Source organism: Nomascus leucogenys, chromosome 8 (genome assembly GCF_006542625.1).
Source record: "Nomascus leucogenys isolate Asia chromosome 8, Asia_NLE_v1, whole genome shotgun sequence".
In the NCBI taxonomy this organism is placed as follows: Eukaryota; Metazoa; Chordata; class Mammalia; order Primates; family Hylobatidae; genus Nomascus; species Nomascus leucogenys.
The window spans coordinates 98,598,264-98,620,197 of record NC_044388.1 but is presented as its reverse complement, the minus strand read 5'-3'; the positions used below and the strand labels follow the sequence as shown (position 1 = coordinate 98,620,197).

The 21,934-nt window shown below is 38.4% G+C and overlaps 2 protein-coding genes across 2 annotated transcripts in view; one reads left to right on the top strand and one right to left on the bottom strand.

Annotated features, from left to right (window-relative positions):
* LOC100586147 (olfactory receptor 1J2) overlaps positions 1-20,095 on the bottom strand; it is a 37,977-nt gene extending 17,882 nt beyond the window's left edge. The window contains exon 1 of the mRNA XM_030816467.1: positions 19,969-20,095. The gene's annotated coding sequence lies outside the window, so the exon portion shown is untranslated. The remainder of the gene's footprint in view (positions 1-19,968) is intronic.
* On the top strand, positions 17,862-18,821 carry LOC105740207 (olfactory receptor 1J1; the record flags this gene model as incomplete). Its single annotated transcript, XM_030816466.1, is given in 1 exon segment — positions 17,862-18,821. A coding segment is annotated over 1 exon segment (960 nt), but the record flags the coding sequence as incomplete, so codon positions are not given.
* Positions 20,096-21,934: the final 1,839 nt, after the last annotated feature.

Sequence of the window (21,934 nt, the reverse complement as noted above, 5' to 3'; positions counted from 1 at the left end):
GCTCTTGAAAGCACCGCCTACTTGCTGGAGTTCAACCAACACAAAACCAGCACACTAAATAAAAACACAACCAAGGACCCTCACACAATCAACTTCATTCCCTGCTACCTCCACCGCAGCAGGTGCTGGTACCCATGCTGCAAGACTTGAAGACAGATCACATCACAGTACTCTTTGTAGATACTCCCCAGTACCATCCCAGGGCCCAGTAGCTCCACTGCATGGCTAAACCTAGAAGAGCAAAAACAATCACTACAGTTTGGCTTTCAGGAGGCCCCATTCCTAGGGGAAGGGGGAGAGCACCACATCAAGGGAGCACCCGGTAGGACAAAGGAATCTGAACAGCAGCCCTTGAATCCCAGATCTTCCTTCTGACATAGTATACCCAAATGAGAAGGAACCCGAAAAAAATGCTGGTAATACAACAAAATAAGGTTCTTTAACACACCCAAAAGATCATACCAGCTCACCAGCAATGGATCCAAACCAAGATGAAATCTCTGAATTGCCAGAAAAAGAATTCAGGAGTTCGATTATTAAGCTAATCAAGGAGGCACCAGAGAATGGTGAAGTGCAACTTAAAGAAATCAAAAACATGATATGGATATGAAAGGAAAATTCTTCTAGTGAAATAGATGGCATACATTTAAAAAAAAAAACAACTTCTGGAAATCAAGGACACACACAGAGAAATGCAAATTACACTGGAAAGTCTCAACAATAGAATCAAACAAGCAGAAGAAAGAACTTCAGAGCTCAAAGACAAGGCTTTTGAATTAACTGGTCTAAGACAAGGAAAAATAATTTTTCAAAAATGAACAAAGCCTCTAAGAAAGGACTATGTTAAATGTCCAAACCTAAGAATAATCGGTGCTCCCAAGGAAGAAGAGAAATCTAAAATTGTGGAAAACATATCTGAGGGAATAACCAAGGAAAACTTCCCCAGCTTTGGTAGAGATCTAGACATCCAAATACAAGAACTTCAAAGAATACCTGGGAAACTGATTGTAAAAAGATCATCACCTAGGCACATAGTCTTCAGGTTATATAAAGTCAAGATGAAGGAAAAAATCTTAAGAGCTGTGAGGCAACATCATCAGGTAACCTATAAAGGAAAACCTATCAGATTAACAGCAGATTTCTCAACAGAAACCCTACAAACTAGAAGGGATTAGGGTCCTATTTTTAGCCTCCTTAAACAAAACAATTATCAGCCAAGAATTTTGTATCCAGCAAAACTAGGCTTCATAAATGAAAGAAAGATACAGTCTTTTCCAGGCAAACAAATGATGAGTGAAATTCACCACTACCAAGTCAGTAATACAAGATCTGCTAAAAGGAGCTCTAAATCTTGAAACAAATCCTTAGAATACACCAAAATAGAATCTACTTAAAGGATAAATCTCACAGGACCTATGTAACAATAACACAATGAAAATAAAACAAGGTATTCAGCAACAAATAGCATGATGAATAGAATAGTGCCTCATATCTCAATATTAACATTGAATATAAATGGCCTAAATGCCCTACTTAAAAGATAGAGAATGGCATAGTGGATAAAAACTCACCAGCCAAGTTTCTGCTCTCTTCAGGAGACTCGCCTAACACATAAGGACTCACATACACTTCAGGTAAAGGGGTGGAAAAGATATTCCATGCAAATGGACACCAAAAACAAGCAAGAATAGCTTTTCTTATACCAGACCAAACAAATGTTAAAGAAACAGCAGTTAAAAAAGACAGAGGGACATTATATAATTATAAAAGGATTAGTCCAACAAGAAAATATCACAATTTTAAATGTATATGCACGTAACACTGGAGCTCCCAAGTTTATAAAACAATTACTACTAGACTAAAGGAATGACATAGATGGCAACACAACAATAGTGGGGGACTTTAACACTCCACTGACAGCACTAGACAGGTTATCAAGACAGAAAGTCAACAAAGAAACAATAGACTTAAACTATACCCCAGAACAAATTGACTTAACAGATATTTATAGAACATTCTACCCAACAACTTCAGGATATACACTCTATTCATCAGCACATGGAGCATTCTCCCAACAGACCATACGATAAGCCACAAAACAAGTCTCAGTAAATTTAAGAAAATCAAAATTATAGCAAGTACTCTCTCAGACCACAGCGGAATAAAATTGGAAATCAGCTCCAAAAGGAAACCTCAAAATCATGCAAATAAATGGAAATTAAACAATCTGTTCCCGAATGATTGTTGTGTCAACAATGAAATTTTAAAATTTTTTTGAATTGAATAATAGTGATGCGATCTATCAAAACCTCTGGGATACAGCAAAAGCAGTGCTAAGAGGAGAGTTCACAGCATTAAATGCCTACATCAAAAACTCTGAAAGAGCACAAATAGACAATCTAAGATCATACCTCATGGAACTGGAGAAACAAGAACAATCCAAACCCACATCTGGCAGAAGAAAAGAAATAACGAAGATCAAAGCAGAACTAAATGAAACAAACAAAAAACAATACAAAAGATAAATAAAGCAAAATGCTGGTTATTTGAAAAGATAAATAAAATTAATAGACCATTAGTGAGATTAACCAAGAAAAGAAGAGAGAAGATCCAAATAAGCTCAATTAGAAATGAAATGGGAGATATTACAACCGATACCACAGCGATACAAAAGATCATTCAAGGATACTATGAACACCATTATGCTCATAAACTAGAAAACGTAGGAGATGAACAAATTCCTGGAAATATACATCCCTCCTAGGTTAAACCAGGAAGATATAGAGTCTCTGAATAGACCAATAACAAGCAGTGAGATTGAAATGGTAATTTTTTGAAATGCCAACAAAGAAAAGTCCAAAACCAAATGGATTCACAGCTGAACTCTATCAGACATTCAAATAAGAATTGGTGCCAATCCTATTGACACTATTCCAAAAAATAGAGAAAGAGGGAATCCTTCCTAACACATTCTGTGAAGCCAGTATCACCCTAATACCAAAACCAGGGAAAGACATAACAAAAAAAGAAAACTACAGGCCAATATCCCTGATGAACATAGATGCAAAAATCCTCAACAAAGTACTAGTGAACCAAAACCAACAGCGTATCAAAAGGATAATCCACCATGATCAAGTGGGTTTCATATCAGGATGCAGGGATGATTTAACATACATAAGTCAATAAATGTAATACACCACGTAGACAGAATTTAAAACAAAACTCACATGATCATCTCAATAGACACAGGAAAAGCATTTGACAAAATCCAGCATCCTTTTACGATTAAAACCTTCAGCAAAATTGGTGTACAAGGGACATACTTTAAGGTAATAAAAGCCATCTACAACAAGCCCACAGCCAACATTATACTGAAGGGGGAAAAGTTGAAAGCATTCCCCCTGAGAACTGGAACAAAACAAGGATGCCCACTTTCATCACTTCTATTCAACATAGTACTAGAAGTCCTAGCCAGAGCAATCAGACAAGAGAAAGAAATAAAGGGCATCCAAATCAGTAAAGAGGAACAAAGTCAAAAACAATAAATGTCGGTGAGGCTGCGGAGAAAAGGGAATGTGTACACACTGTTAATGGAAATGTAAATTAGTTCAGCCATTGTGGAAAACACTTTGTAGATTTCTCAAGGAACTCAAAACAGAACTACCATTTGACCCAGCAATCCTATTACTGGGTATATATCCAAAGGAAAACAAGTTGTTCTACCAAGATGACACATATACTTGGATATTCATCACAGTACTATTCACGATAGCAAAGACATGGAATCAACCCAGGTATTCATCAATGGTGGACTAAATAAAAAAATGTAGTACATATATACCATGGAATACTATGAAGCCATAAAAAGAATGAAATCATGTCCTTTGCAGGAACATGGATGCAGCTGGAGGTCATTATCCTAAGTGAACTAACTCAGGAAAAGAAAACCAAATACCACATGTTCTCACTCATACGTGAGAGCTAAACATTGGGTAGTCAAGGACTTATGTGGCAACAATGGACACTGGGAACTATTAGAGAAGGGAGGGACGGAGGAGACAACAGTTGAAAACCTGTCAGGTACTATGCTCAGTACCTGGGTGATGGAATCATTCATTCTCCAAACCTCAGCATTATGCAATATGCCCAGGTAACAAACTTGTACATGTACCCCCTGAATCTAAAATAAAAGTTAAAAAAGAAAAAAAGTTAAATCTAAACATTCAATTATTTTTTCTCTCTTTTTTATCCTACCCATTATACAGGATATTTGGCCTCATAAATCTATCCAGTCTCTGATCCTGTTCATTTTTCCACAAAATTTGTTTTTGCCTTCACTCTTACCTCTTCAGGATGAACTGCATGGTTTATAGCTCTCTTACCAATTTGCCTGTCTTTACCACAAGGTCCTTCCTTCCCACTCTTCCACCAAAGCTTCAATGTTGAATCAATCTAACCATCCACCATGTGCACATCCTGACTTTGTTTATTATTCAATCCACTGTAATCTAGATTCCATTCCCACCTTTTATTCGCATTGCTCCTAGTCATGTCACCGAAATCCTCATTATTACTAAATCCAATGAATGGTTTCAGCACTTAACCTTGGCTCTACATTTTTATATTCTCCTTCTCCAAATCTGGTTGTTATTTGATGTCTTTTGGGGACTTTATTTCTCTGCTACTATCTTAATTGTCAATGTTCCCTATGGTCTGTCCTTAGCAACTATTCCCTTCCTTTTCCTTGCTTTTCTCCCTTCTCCTTTCCTCTCCTCTCCTCCCTTTATCTCCCCTCCTTCTTCTTTTTCCTCAGCTTTTACTAACCTCATTTGTTTTTAGGCAATTTCATCCTCCTCTATGTTGACAGTCCGTGAATTTCTATCTCTATCCAAAATATATCCACCTGCCTACTAAATTTGTCTCATGGATGACCTATAGGTACCTCATACTCTATGCAATAAAACTTTTCAAATCTTTTTCTTCTTCTATATTGCCTTCAGTGAATAGCACAACCATACACTCAGCTGTCCAAGCCATAAATTTAGAGGTTTTCAACTCCTTTGTTCTCCTTATTTTCTACATCCTTATCAAAATCAACTCACATCAAAATTACTATATCCATTCGATTCTGACTAAGGAGACTTAAATCAATATAGTTCTCTCTAACATCATGGTCACACTCTATATTATACAGACTTTCATACTCTCTTACCTAAATGACTGTCATCTTCTCCTAATGAGTCTCTTTGCTTCTGGTCTTGCATTCCACTACCCCATGCCTGCTCTGCCAACATGTCCTCGGCCCACTGCAAACACATGCTCATTATCCACTCCTGAACTACACCAACTGTGTTTAGTACGATTGTCAATCTGCTGATCAAGTCCTTCTATGGCTCTTTCTTTCGAGTAATATGCAAATTCTTCAATATGGCTTCTAAGGTCCTGCATGATTTATTCCTTCTAGTTTTTCTGGACTCATCCTGAACCTCTTCCCCTGTTCAAGTGTACATTTCAGCCATTCTAATTTTTCTGATAATTGTTTCCTAAATCTGCCATCCTTTCTCTTCTCTAGGTCTTTTCCTATTCCTCTGTTTCTCTCCCTTTCACTTGCTCTGCCTCTATGTTGTTGACATCACCTTCTACTTGTTTTGATTTTCTTGGGTTTCTGCTTACTTGTAACTTTCTACAAGCCTACTTTGCTATTCTGTGTGGGAAATGCATGAGGGGAGAAGAAAAGACACACACATAATACCTTTAAGGGTAAACAAGCTTTATCCCACGTAAATGGCAATGCAGATATAACAAGCAAATTGATATAATAAGCAAATGATATAATAAGCAAGTTGCAATGGGAAGGGGATAAAGGAAAAGTGATATATATACATATTTACACTCACCACCCCACATCGGATGGGGAAATGCATTTGGGGATGGCCATTAATTCCATTCACCATGCAGGATAATATTCCCTCCCCAGTAATCTAGATGCTTACAAACATCGCTGGTTATGAATGCGCCAGACTCCCTGATGATGGTACCCTATCACAGTATTCTCCCCTGCCACCAGTACAATCCTGCTTCAGCAACAAATTAAAATATTAAGCTTACATGTAGAAAAAGCTCTTAATGATAGTAGCACTGGACTTATGTTGTTATCAGATGAATTTGCTCAGCCATGCACTGTTGTGTTGCAAAATCGAGAGGCATTAGATATGCTTACCGCAGCCCAGGCAGGGGTTTGTGCCTTACTGCATACTAAATGTTATGTGTCTATCCCTGACAATTCTCACAATATTACTCTCCTTGCAAAGCTATCGTGGGTGTGGTTTTTATTAATTGTGTTTTTAATTCTCCTGTGCTTACCATGTAACTGTAATCTATCAACTGTGCCTTCCCCATGTATCTGTAAGGGTATTGTCCTACAATTGAGTATCAAATTGAGGCCCAATGTGGAGAAAAAGTTAAATATTAAATTTGAACTCAATTGAACGTGGACACAAACAATGGTCACCAAGTCCCGGAACAGGCTATGTGAGCCCCTTGAGGCATTCATCCAGCACTGTTTCGGAGAAATCTCTATTTCAATCTATTCCTATAGTTACTGAAAAACAATAGATAATTGCAAACACAAGTTGATCTTTTTGTGTTCCTTGAGCCCAGTCACAAAGGGCCCTCATCACTGGGCCTCATGCAAAACAACTTCTTACAAAAAGAGCTAGGGTCCAGAGGGCGCCGAAGCTTCATGAGACCTCTCCTTGTCTGTGCACGGACAAGTGGCAGACTCTGGAGCCCAGGCTGTTTCTTCCCAGTCTGGTGGTGAATCCTCCAGAGTCTGGCGAGTGTAAATATATATATATTTATATATGGAATAAAGGTATGGTGTGTGTGTCTTTTCTTCTCCCCTCATGAGTTTCCCACACAGAACACTTGCTTGATGCCTTTAATTTGGGTTTGATGCCCCCCTTTGTGCTCCCACAGCACTTGGCTCTTACCTTCATTACAGTGTCTGATGTGTACGGTTTTGTCGATCTCATTTAATGGACTGGGAGCTCTTTGGGGATAGAAAATTGTGTTTTCCCATGGACACAGAGAGGGGAACATCACACACCAGGGCCTGTCAATGGGTGGGGGGGTTAGGGGAGGGATAGCATTAAGAGAAATACCTAATGTAGATGATGGGTTAATGGGTGCAGCAAACACTATGACATGTGTATACCCATATAACAAACCTGCACGTTCTGCACATGTACCCCAGAACTTAGAGTATAATAATAAATTTTAAAAAAAAGAGAAAATTGTGTTTTCTTTACTTACAGTGCCTCATAAAATTCTTGCCACATACTTATACAATATTCTTCTGAATGAGTAAATGAATGCACAAATTATTGAAACAAATAATTGAAAAAAGCAATCTCCTCCACTTAATTCTCCATCTCTTTTACATTTTTGCCAATCTGAATGTAGTAGGTTTCTGAAGATTCTCACACTCATTTTTATGGTCAAAGAATACTTTTTGAGTCCTGAGTCTGTTCCAGCTATTATTATGTGTCATCACTAACCAAAAATAAATCCTGCATGTATTCAGGTGTTTCCCATGAGGAAAATAAATCTCTAGGCCTTGAAAAGTGTTCTTATTCCTCAGGGACTAGTAACACCTCTCCTCCCAGTTCCAAATTGAATGTGGGAAGCAGGAAGTCTGTACAGGCCAGGAGCGGTGGCTCACGCCTATAATCCAGGCACTTTGGGAGGCTGAGGCGGGCAGATCACCTGAGCTCAGGAGTTTGAGATCACCCTGGGCAACATGGCAAAACCCCATTTCTACTAAAAATACAAAAAATTAGCTGGACGTGGTGGCACACACCTGTAATCCCAGTTACTTGGGAGGCTGAGGCATGAGAATCACTCGAACCCGGGAGGCAGAGGTTGCAGTGAACTGAGATCATGCCACTGCACTCCAGCCTGGGCAACAGAACTGTCTCAAAACAAAAATAAAACAAAAACAAAACAAACAAAAAACCCAAAAGAATTATTTAAAATATAGAGCTCACTAATATAAGGGAGGCAACATGGAAGAAAGCCTAGAATGAAACCAGGCTTTAGGTTTGAAGTTAATGTGTTTATGTTTGAATACTCATTTAACCATTTACTTTTGAGACATCGTCAAACTCAATAAATGGGAAAAATACTATCTACATCAAACATTATTGTGATGGTTAAAAAATCTTATAGATGTGAAAGTTCTTTATAAATAAAAAAATCTGTGCATAATAAAAGTTCTTATTTATATTCCCATAGGAGTTGACTGTCTTTAGTGTCTGGCAAAGGCACATCTCCACTGGGAATATTAAGGGAAATACAGTAATTAGCCCCTAACTGTCTCTCACCACAGACTTCCGGCACCAGTCCCCTGGGTTCCCAACCAGGCGGGTAAAGGGAGATACTCTTGCTGTAGCCTTGTGGCTGGTGAAAAACAAAGAATGTGCCTCTTCTCCACTTCAGGGTTGAGCTCATGACTTTTCTCACTGTTCCAGCTCTAAGACTTTTGGAGAGAAAATGAATAATTAGTTCATACCAAGGAGCTGACAATATTTTAATTTATCACTGAACTCGGTAAGACCAATGCTTACAGACTCCACTAAGCAGTTTGTGTGTGTGTGTGTGTGTGCACGCGTGTGTGTTAATCATCTCCTCCAAAATCTTGCAGATGAGTACACATGTGCCAGGTGGTTTATATAATTTTTGTATCACATCAAATAATTTAGGGTGGACATCATTATTATTATTCTCTGGTGTTTGTATTTTCCTCTTTAGGAAAATGTTGTCTCACAGTTTTGCTGAATATCTGGCCTGCATCCCAGCTATGAGCACATTCCTCAAGGTTTAAAAAATAATAATAATCTGCATTTTTATAAATAGTTATAAACATACCTATATGCAATTTCCTATTATGTCCTTTAAAAATTATATCCTAAGCTTTTAATGAATTTGTTTCATTGACTACATATTCTTTTCAATAATGTGTACCATAGTTGCCTTAACCTTTCCCTTATTGATGGAAACTAGGTATCCACCAAAAACATTGGCCAGGGTCTTATTTGCTTTTTTCCTGGGACCCCGAGAAATTTACTTTCTGGGAAGCTGCCTTCGTAAATCCAGTAACTGATTTCCTGGACTCTCTATTCTCTTCTGATCATCTGATTAAAGACTGAAGCAATACATCTATGCAAAGCCTTTTGAGAAATTACAGATTCCACCTCTTTAATGAGAAGTGCATATCCAGATGTCTTGTCCATCGATGCTCTGCTGCAGGCAATACGACATGATGATTAGCAGCATGAGTTTGAAATCAGACAAACATAGGATTGAATGACATCCGCATCATTTTCATGATGTAGGATTTTAGGCAAATTATTTATACTCTGTAAACCCTAGTTTCCAATTGGTTAAATGAGAATAATGCCATTTTGTGATCCTGTTAGGCCGATATGATATAAACTGCATCACAGCAGCTGGCCTACATTATTCACACAATAAATATGTGATTAATGAATGATTGCTATTCTAATTTTTATTATCATCGTTATTGATATCACCATCATGGCACAAATCTTGAAACTATAGATTTTTATTCATCCTTAAACTCTCTGATTTACTTCATGAAATTCTTGAGTGCTCTCAGGCAGCAAATATTGTCCTATTTGAAGATATATTTAATAAGGGCTTTTAATAGAGTGGGAAGAATATAGTCTTTGAAGCCAGATGGACCTGCTATCAAATCCCAGGCTCACAATATACTAGTGCTATAACATTGAGCAAGTTTCATCACTGAATCCCAGTGTTATCCTCTGCAAAGTGAGGGTCAGAATGCCTACATTGGCTGGGCACAGCGGTTCATGCCTGTAATCCCAGCACTTTGGGAGGCCGAGGCGGGTGGATCACTTGACGTCGGGAGTTCAAGACCTGCCTGGCCAACATGGTGAAACCCCCTCTCAACTAAAAATACAAAACTTGGCCTGGCATGGTAGTGGGCACCTGTACTCCCAGCTACTCAGGAGGCTGAGACAGGAGAATTGCTTGAACTCGGGAGGCAGAGGTTGCAGTGAGTCCAGATGGTTCCACTTCCAAAAAAAAAGCCTATGTGGGAACAGGTGAATATTATTTGAAAATCACCTGGTACAAATTAAGCACTATATCAGATTTCCTAACAATCCAACTATTTCTACAGCCCAGCCTTATAGCAGTCATTGCAGCCAAACTGGAAAGATAGTAAATTTGTTCTCAGCGTCTGCAGCCTCTGCTTTCATTCTGCCTGTAATCCCCAACCGTGTCTTCTCACTTTGTCTGAGGAAGCCAGTGCATTTGTTCTGCCATCCAAACCTGGATCCCGAAATAAATTGCTCTCAGCCATTCTATCTGAGTGAGAGTGTTGGCCATAGGGCTCTCTCTCCCAGGAATACTTACCTTGAAACCTAATCTCTAGTTGGAAACTTAAAGCCCTTTTTCTCTTGCTAAAAGAATTTCAGATATCAGCAAGCTATTGAGGGTGATGTCTCGGGTAGGGATAGGAAGGCTCAATGTTGTTCTGAAAATCACATCACATTGCATGTTCACTTGGAAAACAAAACTAACCCAGATAATCTGAAGAATGTTGAGAAACTTAGAGATATGGTTCTATCACTCATTTTCTACAGTCTATGAAGATTTGGGGGTCAAGTTTGGATCCAAAGTGCTGGAGTCTGTGAGGAAAGCCTTTAGCCTCTAAGACTAAGTAACAAACTAGCTTTCACTTGTTTCTGGGCTTAATAGCAAAGCATTCATAAATATTCTAATTCTGCTGAAATTCTAATTCAATATTACATGGAGCCAGTTGGCTACTTTGCTGTAGTTACTGAAAGTTATCATTTGGCGTGAATTTTCACCTACTAGGTTAAGTTGGCTCATATTTACACTCTTCCTGTCACTCAGTTGGTGGGGAGGAGGTACCAGGACTAGTAGGACATGGTTGCCTTTTGAATCCAGTTGAGAAGTGATGATGGGGCTTTTGCACTCTGTTGTTGTTGTTGTTGTTGTTGTTTGTTTTAAGACAGGGTCTCGCTCTATCACCCAGGATGGAGTGCAGTGGCACAATCTCAGCTCACTGCAGCCTCGACCTCCCAGGCTCAAGTGATCCTCCCACCTCAGCCTCCTGAGTAGCTGGGACCACAGGCACATACCACCATTCCTGGCTATTTTTTTGTATTTTTGGAAGACACAAGGTCTCACCATGTTGCCCAGGCTGGTCTCGAACTACTGAGCTCAAGCAATCCACCCTCCTCAGCCTCCCAAAGTGTTAGGATTACAGGTGTGAGCCAACGCACCTGGTCCTGCACTCGGTCTTCTTGTTCTACTTTTTTTTCTTTTTCTCTTGTTGGATGGCTGATGACTAGGTAGGAAGGAACAGCAGAAATTTTTGCCCCTTCTTTAAATGGGAGAGAATTTTCAGAGCATGGATTCTGTGTTTCATTATAGTGTCTTTATGTTAAGAACCTCTTTAGATTTGACTACCTGGCCTAAGAGGAGGAGATTTCCTCTTTACCATAGGCCAATAGGATAATCTGCCCATTGGCTATATAGATTGGCCAAAGTAGTGCCATTAAATTTAATAGTAAAAGTTATTCGCCAGGCGCAGTGGCTCACACCTGTAATCCCAGCACTTTGGGAGGCCGAGGCAGGCAGATCACAAGGTCAAGAGATCGAGACAATCCTGGCCAACATGGTGAAACCCCGTTTCTACTAAAAATACAAAAATTAGCTGGGCGTGGTGGCGTGTGCCTATTGTCCCAGCTACTTAGGAGGCTGAGGCAGGAGAATCTCTTGAACTGCAGTGAGCTGAGATCGCACCACTGCACTCCAGCCTGGCGACAGAGCAAGACTTCGTCTCAAAAAAACAAACCAAAAAACCAAAAAAATAGTAAAAATTATTTTAACTGCTGGTGGGAAAACATAGAAATAAGAGAACCTTGGAAATTGATGGAGAAAAATAGAGGAAGGCACAATGGGCTCCTAATATTGATTACTTCATGAAGCCATGCTTTTTTAAGGTATATATATTACTGAGATATACAGTGCATTCACCAAACTAATAACTCTTATTATAAATTGGGTTTACCTGAGACAGATTTTTCCTGTCTGACCTCCTGTCTGCTAATGAACAAACCTAATTCTCTACACTCTACCTCATCCTTTTCAACTGATAACGTTTTTTAGAGAATGTGACCTTAGAAGCATTTATTTTTTATTTAGAGAAATGTCTTAATTACTTAGTAGTTCAAAAATAAACAGCAGTAAAACATATGACCTAATGTACTTATCATTCAGATTTAACAAACATCAACATGCTGTCACATTTGTTTCTGACCTTTAAAACAAACAACACAGAATGTTATCAGCACAGCCAAAGTTGCATCCCACATATCCCCTTTGCTTTCTCCTTTTCTAGGGTTAACCACTACAAAGAAATTTTTAATACCTTTTTAATACTTTTTATACTTGTTTTTGTATTTTTACCACATATATGTGCCCATAAATAATATATAGTGTTGTTCCATGTTTTAATTGATATATTATACATGAGCATAGTTTGCATGTTAACCCTAAATTAATTTTTAAATAACCATTTATGTAGACAGATATGGCATACACTTTACTCCTTTTTTATTGCAGGATAGAATTATATAAATAAATTAACTTCTGTTTATCTAGTTCTTGACTATTGAACAATTAATTGTTTCAGTTCTTCAGTATTACAAACAAAGCTCTAAACAATAATGTGGCCTTTTTCCTTCTGGAGAATTGTGAGCAATTTTTTACAGCATCTATGGAGAAATACATCAAGAGAAGTTAAATCTTCAATTTTATGAGAAATATTTAACAGATAAGCCAATTTAAACTGTTCAAATAGATGAACGATTTAAATCGATGAACGTTTTTATTTATGCTAAATTGACACACAATAATTGTATATATTTATGGGATGGGACACAGTGTGATGTTTTGATACATATATACATTGCATAATAAGTCGTATGTCCATCACCTCATTCATTTATCATTTCTTTGTGATGAAAACATTCAAAATCCTCTCTTCTAGCTCTTTTGAAATATACAATATTGTTAACAATATTGACCCTACTGTACAATAGTGCATGAGAACTTATTTCTCCTATCTAACTGTAACTTTGTAGCTGTTGACCAATTTCTTCCCTTCTCTCATCCTGCTTACCCGCCCAGGCTCTGGTAACCACTATTCTACTCTCTGCTTTTATGAGATCAACTTATTCAGATTCCACATATGAGTGAGATCATGCAGTAGTTGTTTTTCTGTGCCAGAACTTATTTCACTTAACGTAATGCCCTCCAGGTTCATCCATGTTGCCACACTGACAGGATTCTATTCCTTTTTATGGCTTAATAGTATTCCATTGTGTACATACACATTTTCTTTATCCATTTATCCACTGATGGACATTTATGTTGATTCTGTATCTTGGCTATTGTGAATAGTGCTTCAATAAACATGCAGATATCTCTCCAAGTTACTGACTGTATTTCCTTTGAATATATACTCAGTAGTGAGATTGCTGGATCATATGGTAGTGCTATTTAATTTTTTGAGAAATCTCCATAGTGTTCTACAAAATGACTATATAATTTATATTCCCACCAACCACGTATAAGTCTTCCCCTTCTTCCACATCCAGGCCAGTATTTGGTATTTTTTTGTCTTTTTGATAATAACCATTCTATTTGAGGTGAAGTCACAGCTCATGGAGGTTTTAATTTGCATTTCCTTAATAATTAGTGATATGAGTGGTTTTCCATATACCTATTGGCCATTTGTATGTCTTCTTTTGAGAAATATGTATTCAGGTCTTTTGCACATTTTAAAATTTGATTGTTTTTGTTTGTTTGCTTTTGCTATTGGGTTGTTTTAGTTCCTTATATATTCTGGATATTAACCCCTTGTCAGACACACAGTTCGAAAATATTTTCTTTCATTCTGTAGGTTGTCTTTTCACTCGGTTGATTGTTTCTTTTCCTGTGCAGAAGCTTTTTAGTTTGATATAATCTTATTTGTCTATTTTTGCTTTTGTTACCTGTGCTTTTGAGGTCTTGTCAAAAAAATCCTTGTCTAAATTAATGTCATGAAGCATTTCCCCTATGTTTTCTTCTAATAGTTTTACTGTTTTGGATCTTACATTTAAGTCCTTAATCCTCTTATAGTTTATTTTTATATATGATAAAGGATAGGGGTCTAGCTTCATTGTTCTGCATGTGCATATCCAGTTTTTCCATCACCATTTATTGAAGAGACTGTCCTTCCCAATTTAACTATCTAATAGCAATGTATGAGAGTTCCTTTTCTTCATATACTTGCCAATTCATGGTGTCTTCATGTATATTTTTAAAATTTCATCAGTGCTATCTTACCATTGTTTTAACTTTTATTTACTTTATCACTTTGAAAGTGGACCCCCCCACACACTTAAATGTTTATTGGCCATTCGGACTTCATTTTCTGGGAGTTTCTAGCTTGTATTTTTTGCCATATTTTAATTGAGCTTGTCTTTTCCTTATTGAACTTCTGTCTTTTCTTTATTGATTCATAGGAGTTCTCTGTGTGTCCAGAATACTAGTGTTTTGTTGGTTTGTGGCAGTATATATTCTCCCATCTGTGGCTTTGCGGTGTTGGTGGTTGCTGTCGTAATGAAACTTCACTTTAATGTTATCAAACTTAACAGAAGATTCATTTACCCTGTGTGCTTTGGGGATCTTGATTCAAAAATGCACTTTACCATGAAAAATGAATGAGATCATGTCCTTTGCAGGGACGTGGATGGAGCCAAAGTCCATTATGCTTAGCAAACTAACACAGGAAAAGAAAACCAAATACTGCATGTTCTCACTTTTAAGTGGGAGCTAAATGATGAGGACACATGGACACATAGAGGGCAATAACCCATACTAGGGCCTTTTAGAGGGTGGATGGTGGGAGAAGGGAGAGGATCAGGAAAAATAACGAATGAGTACTAAGCTTAATACCTGGGTGATGATGTATACATATGTAACAAACCTGCACATTGTGCACATATACCCTAGAACTTAAAGTATAATAATAAAAAAGAAGCAAATACATTTTCTTTCTAATAAAATTTGTTTTTAGATCCTTCAAAAGGATTCAACAGCCAAAACCAAAAAATACCTGGATGATGAAATAATCTGTACAACAAACCCCCATGACACAAGTTTACCTATGCAACAAACCTGCACTTGTACCCTTGAACATAAAATACAAGTTAGAAAGAAATATGCTTTACCCTAAGGCCATAAACATAATCTATAAAGTTTTCTAATGATGTGAGGTAGGGATATAGTATTATTTTTCCTTTATTGATAGCCGACTTCCTCAGCACCATTTATTGAACAGTTCTTCCTTTTTACTACTTTATCACTGATTTATAATGCACTTTTGTCAATCTCATGGTCTTCATTATAAACATGTCTATTTCTAAGCTCTATATTTTTCTTCATTATTTTATTGGTTTATCCTTGCAAATATTTATTGTTTGTTTTAATCACTTGCAAATATTTATTATTTGTAACAAGCCGTGATATAGTGAATCCCTGCCTTCTCTTTTTATAAAAAAAAGAGTACTTTGATAAATATTGAAGTGAGTTGAAAAACAAATCGCTTATAAGCTATTTCAGAGATGCTGAAAAAATAGAATTCCTGTTAAAATTACTTTTAGCTTTAAGACTGTATTTCTTTGAATGTGAGGCCATGGGGCAACTAAATAACATGGGGCCCCAGGATTGTTAGAGCAAAAGCTGGTTCTTGAACTAAGCCCAGTAAAAGTTTTTTAATAAAGCTGTTATGATAAATTTAAATAGATCTAACATTTTATTTGATCAACAAATTTATACAGAGTATGCATTAGTTGGTTATGGTAGATTCTAGGTCTAATCTTTCAAGAAAAAGAGAAAGGAACATGGAAACATGAAAAAGAACAGACCAAAATAAGACATCCAGCTCATATCTTAACCTGAAGTATTATTTCCAGATATGTTGAGAAATTGTCTCGTCCTTCTGGTACTGGTATTTAGAATAGAGTAACAGCATCTGACAGCCTCGCTAATATCTGAATTTATTATGATGTGAAGTTTCCAAGTCTTTATGAATTTTTCCTAATTACACTATTAAATGTTTTAAAAGTGGTGATTAAAGACTGAATTTAAGTTGTGTTTAAGGCCTCATCAGTCAGTACCTTTGATACATCTCAAGATCAAGCAGGAATTTCTAATATGGTATCTGATGTCATATAGAAATGAGATACCAAACAATAAAACAGAAAGGCTGAGAGACTGGAGGAAGAAATCCAAGCTCATCAGCATTTTACTTACTCTGGCTTGACACAGTCAGTAAAATGCTTTGAAAGCCATCCTGGGGACAAGACAAATTCTGAGTGGAACAATGAGATTTCAGTGGCATGGAGAAATTGATGAGATGGCTGAAATCCACTGAATGTGAAATCTCACTTAGCCAATGCTCCTTAGACATATGTGAGAGGAATTCACCGCTGGGTCCCCAGGAGACATTGTCACATGTGTGGTTGAGCCTGGAGGAATACATATATGTTTTCATGCTACACATTGATATTCAAACATAGAATTAAATATCTTACACTTATCTTACGCTTAAACTTTAAAAAGATCAGAGTAATTAGGCTGGGTGCAGTGGCTCACACCTGTAATCCCAGCACTCTGGGAGGCTGAGGCGGGTGGATCATGAGGTCAGGAGTTCAAGACCAGCTTGACCAACATGGTGAAACTCCGTCTCTACTAAAAATAAAAAATTAGCTAGGAGAGTCGCTTGAACCCGGGAGGCGGAGGTTACAGTGAGCCAAGATCTCGCCACTGCACTCCAGCCTGGGCAACAGAGCGAGACTCTGTCTCAAACAAACAAACAAAAAAAGATCAGAGCAATTAATATATGGATCTGAAACCATAAGAAGGATTTTCTATCTTGTTGCTTACTTTGTATTAATATTTATTTACCTGGACTTTCAACAGTACCACCCTCCCCACCTTCTAGAATAGTACATATATATCATGATAAAATGTGTGGGCATGTCCTTTGAAAAATCACTCAAAATAACTTGTTTTGTTGTCTTTTGGAGTCATTGTTTACATGGAAGAGGTTTTTCAAAAAATAAAGTGTTATGTCTTAAAAAAAGATTAGGGATCTATAAACAATGAATAAATTAGAAATAATCATGCATTGTGTAGACAAGCAGGGTATACAGAATTAAACAGGTCATTACACACAAAATAAGGCAATGAGATTTCCAATGTCAAATAATTGCTTTGTTTCCACAGAAGAAACTATGGGGTCAAGATACTTGGGTCCAAATCCCAGCTTCTCCTCTTCCTATTGCTGTGACTATAAGACTGTCTGCCTTAGCTTTCACATCTAAAGAGTAGAAATAATAACAGTACCACCCAGCTCATACATTGAAGGCTACTGAATCACTTACAATACAACAGCTATTGGAACAGTGTATTAAAAAACATTTAGCAAACAGGTTTTAGTACTCTCATTTACAGAGACCAGATTCAGAAAGAAAGTAGCTATATCGACTAAACTTACATTTCTTTTTCAGCACATTTGCAGCAAAATATGTGGCAAATGTAAGAAAATATGAAGACATTCCCTAAGTCAAAAGAACATCTCTATTATACTATGCCACAGTTATCATTTCTTATTCCAAGACATACCATTTTTTTCCTTCAAATTTCCCTAGTGCCCTCCAGCTGATATAAACATGAGCCCTGAGAACCAGAGCAGCGTGTCCGAGTTCCTCCTCCTGGGCCTCCCCATCCGGCCAGAGCAGCAGGCCATGTTCTTTGCCCTATTCCTGGGCATGTACCTGACCACAGTGCTGGGGAACCTGCTCATCATCCTGCTCATCCGGCTGGACTCTCACCTTCACACCCCCATGTACTTCTTCCTCAGTCACTTGGCCCTCACTGACATCTCCTTTTCATCTGTCACTGTCCCTAAGATGCTGATGAACATGCAGACCCAGAACCTAGCCATCTTTTATAAGGGGTGCATTTCACAGACATATTTTTTCATATTTTTTGCTGACTTAGACAGTTTCCTTATCACTTCAATGGCATATGACAGGTATGTGGCCATCTGTCACCCTCTACATTATGCCACCATCATGAGTCAGAGCCAGTGTGTCATGCTGGTGGCTGGGTCCTGGGTCATCGCTTGTGCGTGTGCTCTTTTGCATACCCTCCTCCTGGCCCAGCTTTCCTTCTGTGCTGACCACATCATCCCTCACTTCTTCTGTGACCTTGGTACCCTGCTCAAGTTGTCCTGCTGAGATACCTCCCTCAATCGGTTAGCAATCTTTACAGCAGGATTGACAGCCATTATGCTTCCATTCTTGTGCATCCTGGTTTCTTATGGTCACATTGGGGTCACCATCCTCCAGATTCCCTCTACCAAGGGCATATGCAAAGCCTTGTCCACTTGTGGATCCCACCTCTCAGTGGTGACTATCTATTATGGGACAATTATTGGTCTCTATTTTCTTCCCCCATCCAGCAACACCAATGACAAGAACATAATTGCTTCAGTGATATACACAGTAGTCACTCCCATGTTGAACCCATTCATTTACAGCCTGAGAAATAAAGACATTAAAGGAGCCCTAAGAAAACTCTTGAGTAGGTCAGGCGCAGTGGCTCAAGCCTGTAATCTCAGCACTTTGGGAGGCCAAGGCAGACGGATCACCTGAGATCAGGAGTTCGAGACCAGCCTGGCCAACATGGCAAAACCCCGTCTCTACTAAAAATACAAAAAAATTAGCCGGGCATGGTGGCGCATGCTTGTAGTCCCAGCTACTCGGGAGACTGAGGCAGACGAATCACTTGAACCCAGGAGGCGGAGGTTGCAGTGAGCCAAGATCGTGCCACTGCACTCCAGCCTGGGTGAAAGAGCAAGACTCCGTCTCAAAAAAAAAAAAAAAAAAATTCTTGAGTAAAAAACCATTATTCTAACTGATACTTACCTTTCTTTTAAAACATCCCATGTAATATTTTTCCTCAATAATACAGAAATACAAATTATTGAAAATATAGTTCACTTGTCTTTCTTCCACAGCTGTCACTCTGAAATGCTTTCCTGATATTATTCTGGCATCTGTTTGAGGGAATAGTAAAATAGGATATGTCGTATAGGACTTTGTTTGCTCTTTCCTTGGGTAATGGAATTGGAAAATATTCTGAGCATGTTATGTCACTTTGGCTGGTATGAAAAGGAAGCCGTCGGGGCTGACCTTTCCCAAATTTTAAATTTGTTATAAAATGTGTCTGGCCCTTCACACCTCTATTCCTTAGGAATTTTCCACTTTTGTGAAGATATGGCTCCTGTTTCGCCCAGGCACCAGATATTCAGGAAGCTGAAGCCCTTTCAGAAATTTTAAGAAAAACATATGACATTTCTCACTCCTTACATAATAATTTTAACACACTGCTTTCTTGTCCTTCCAGAATATAGCCCACACTTCCTTTCTCCCCAAACCACATACAGATGTTCAGTGACAAAATAAATGTCACCTCAGTTCTCTCAGGGACTGATCTAAGAACTTAATATACCTTAAAGTCATCTAATTTAATCCTGACAAAAACTCCAAAAGGTAAGTTTAAAAAACTCAGGCTCTAAAAGGGGAAGAATACCCCAAGATCATATAGTTCATGAAAGGAAGACTTGAATCTTGGCATCTGATTCCAGAGTGACTCAGTGTAGCAAAGACTGTAATAGTTTACATGGAACACTGTGTGGGTTTGAAGAGGAATAATTAGCTCAGTCTGATGGAAGAGGATATAAACAACTTCCCAAATAAGGCGTTTCTTTACCTGAATCTTAACAGATGGGAACTATCCAGACACATAAGGTTTTATCTTGTTCTGATGATCACAGGAAGAGGGAGTAGTGTATGTCAGGATGTTAAACTGGAAGTTTCAACTGAGGCAGCAAGACCTGGGAGACAACAGATATTAAAGTCAATTGTGACACACAAAATGAAGACATCGATAGGAAATACTCAATAATAATAACCAATATCGTAACACTTGAGCCTCTCAATCTAATGTGGATCTAAAAAGAGCTGAGAGCTGGAGGTAAGAGAGTGTCTTGTAAAGAGTTTTCTTTCAGAGAAAGCTGCATAGTGAACCCCAAATCCTCCTAACAGGGAGAGGGGTGTTTTTCTCCTTATCTCAAGCTTAATGGAAGAAGCTTCAATAGAACCATTTAGCAAGTTTGATATATATCCCCTGCTTTTGTGAGAGAAAGAGCAATAGAAAAGAAGAAATGTGGCGGGAGAGAGATAAAGACAAAGATGAAATTATGTTTAGGGAATGTTTTCACTTCTTTTCATGGTGAGGTCATAAAATAACTGGGGATCCCAGTACCTGGTAGTGGGCAGTAAGCCCGGAAGGCCCCACCGTGGTGCCGTCCCCATGCCTAACTCTGCCCCTGGTCTCGCCCTCCAGCCCGTATCTCCTGGCCAGGCCCTGTCCCAACCTTCCCTGCCAAGCTGGATGGAGGAGGGTGTAGCCCAGGCTGCTCCTTGTCCGCCTGTTGTCCTGCTAAGTGTTTACCTAGGAAAAAAAAAAAAAAAGCATTAGAGAAATGTCCAAATATGTTGACTTTATTCAGGAATGAGAAATGAGGATTATAACTCAGGGTGCACAAAATGACAAGCCACCAGTGCAACCGGTGAGGGCGGGGTAAAGGGAAGCTCTCATTGGCAAGAAGGAAGAGGTTCGTGTCAGCTGCTTAGACATGGAGTCCACTGGCTCCAGAGGCTCAAAGCTAAAGTTGTCATCAGTTCATTGGTAGAGATGCTGTTACTGTGCAAATGGCCATTGAGAGCATGTTATCTGAATTACTGCAGTCCTAAAGAATGTCTAGTGATAAACCTTGTCATAGAAGCATATGTATATGTGTGAAACCTGCAAGCTGTGCAAAGCAGATGAGTGAAAGATACAAAGAGATGTCTTCTGGAGTTCTTAGAAAGTTCTTGGAAATAGTTCTTATCTCAGACATGTAAGCATGAGCCCCCTCTCCTTCATGCCTTCCCAGCCCTGTTTTGTCTGGGTGTGACAAAAGTTATTTCATCCTGATGCCTGCAACTTTCACATTTCCCTCTTTTGATAACGATTTTTCTCTAAAAATAACATTGATCAACTAGCCTGTAGCCAGGTTTGAATTGTCCTTTGGTGCTGAGATAGACCTGTTGTAGTTAGTTGACCTCATCCCACATCAGGCGGAAGTGATAAACAGCTGGAAGTCAGTCTCAAAACCCTTTTAGCCACATTTGAGCAAGAAGGAGGCCAGAAGGAGAAGCTCTTAGGCTTATCTCATCTGGATTTCATCATTAAATTTAATTTTATCTGTTCCATAGGCATTGACTATCATCTCAAATTGCTGGGCCAACATTATTTTGTCAGGAGTTGTATTTCTGCAAAGATTTAACAGACAACAGGTATACAGTTTAAAAAGGAAAATACAGAGCAAAAGGAAATACAGAGCAAAAAAAAAACAGGTATACAGTTTAAAAAGGAAAATACAGAGCAAAAACAGCTGCAATATGACCAGCCCAGTTTGCATGATGCTTTTGAGCCATGCAACAAAGGCAACCAACTAAATAGATAAAATGACCCCAGAGAAATGGGTGGGACTTGTAGCCAGATAGACTTGTTCTTTTAGTTTATGTAACTGAGTTTCAACTTATCTGGAAGAGTTAACCTGGGTACAACATGCAGTATTAGCAATCACATAGATACCACCTTGCTCAGCTAATAGATAATCAAGAGCAAT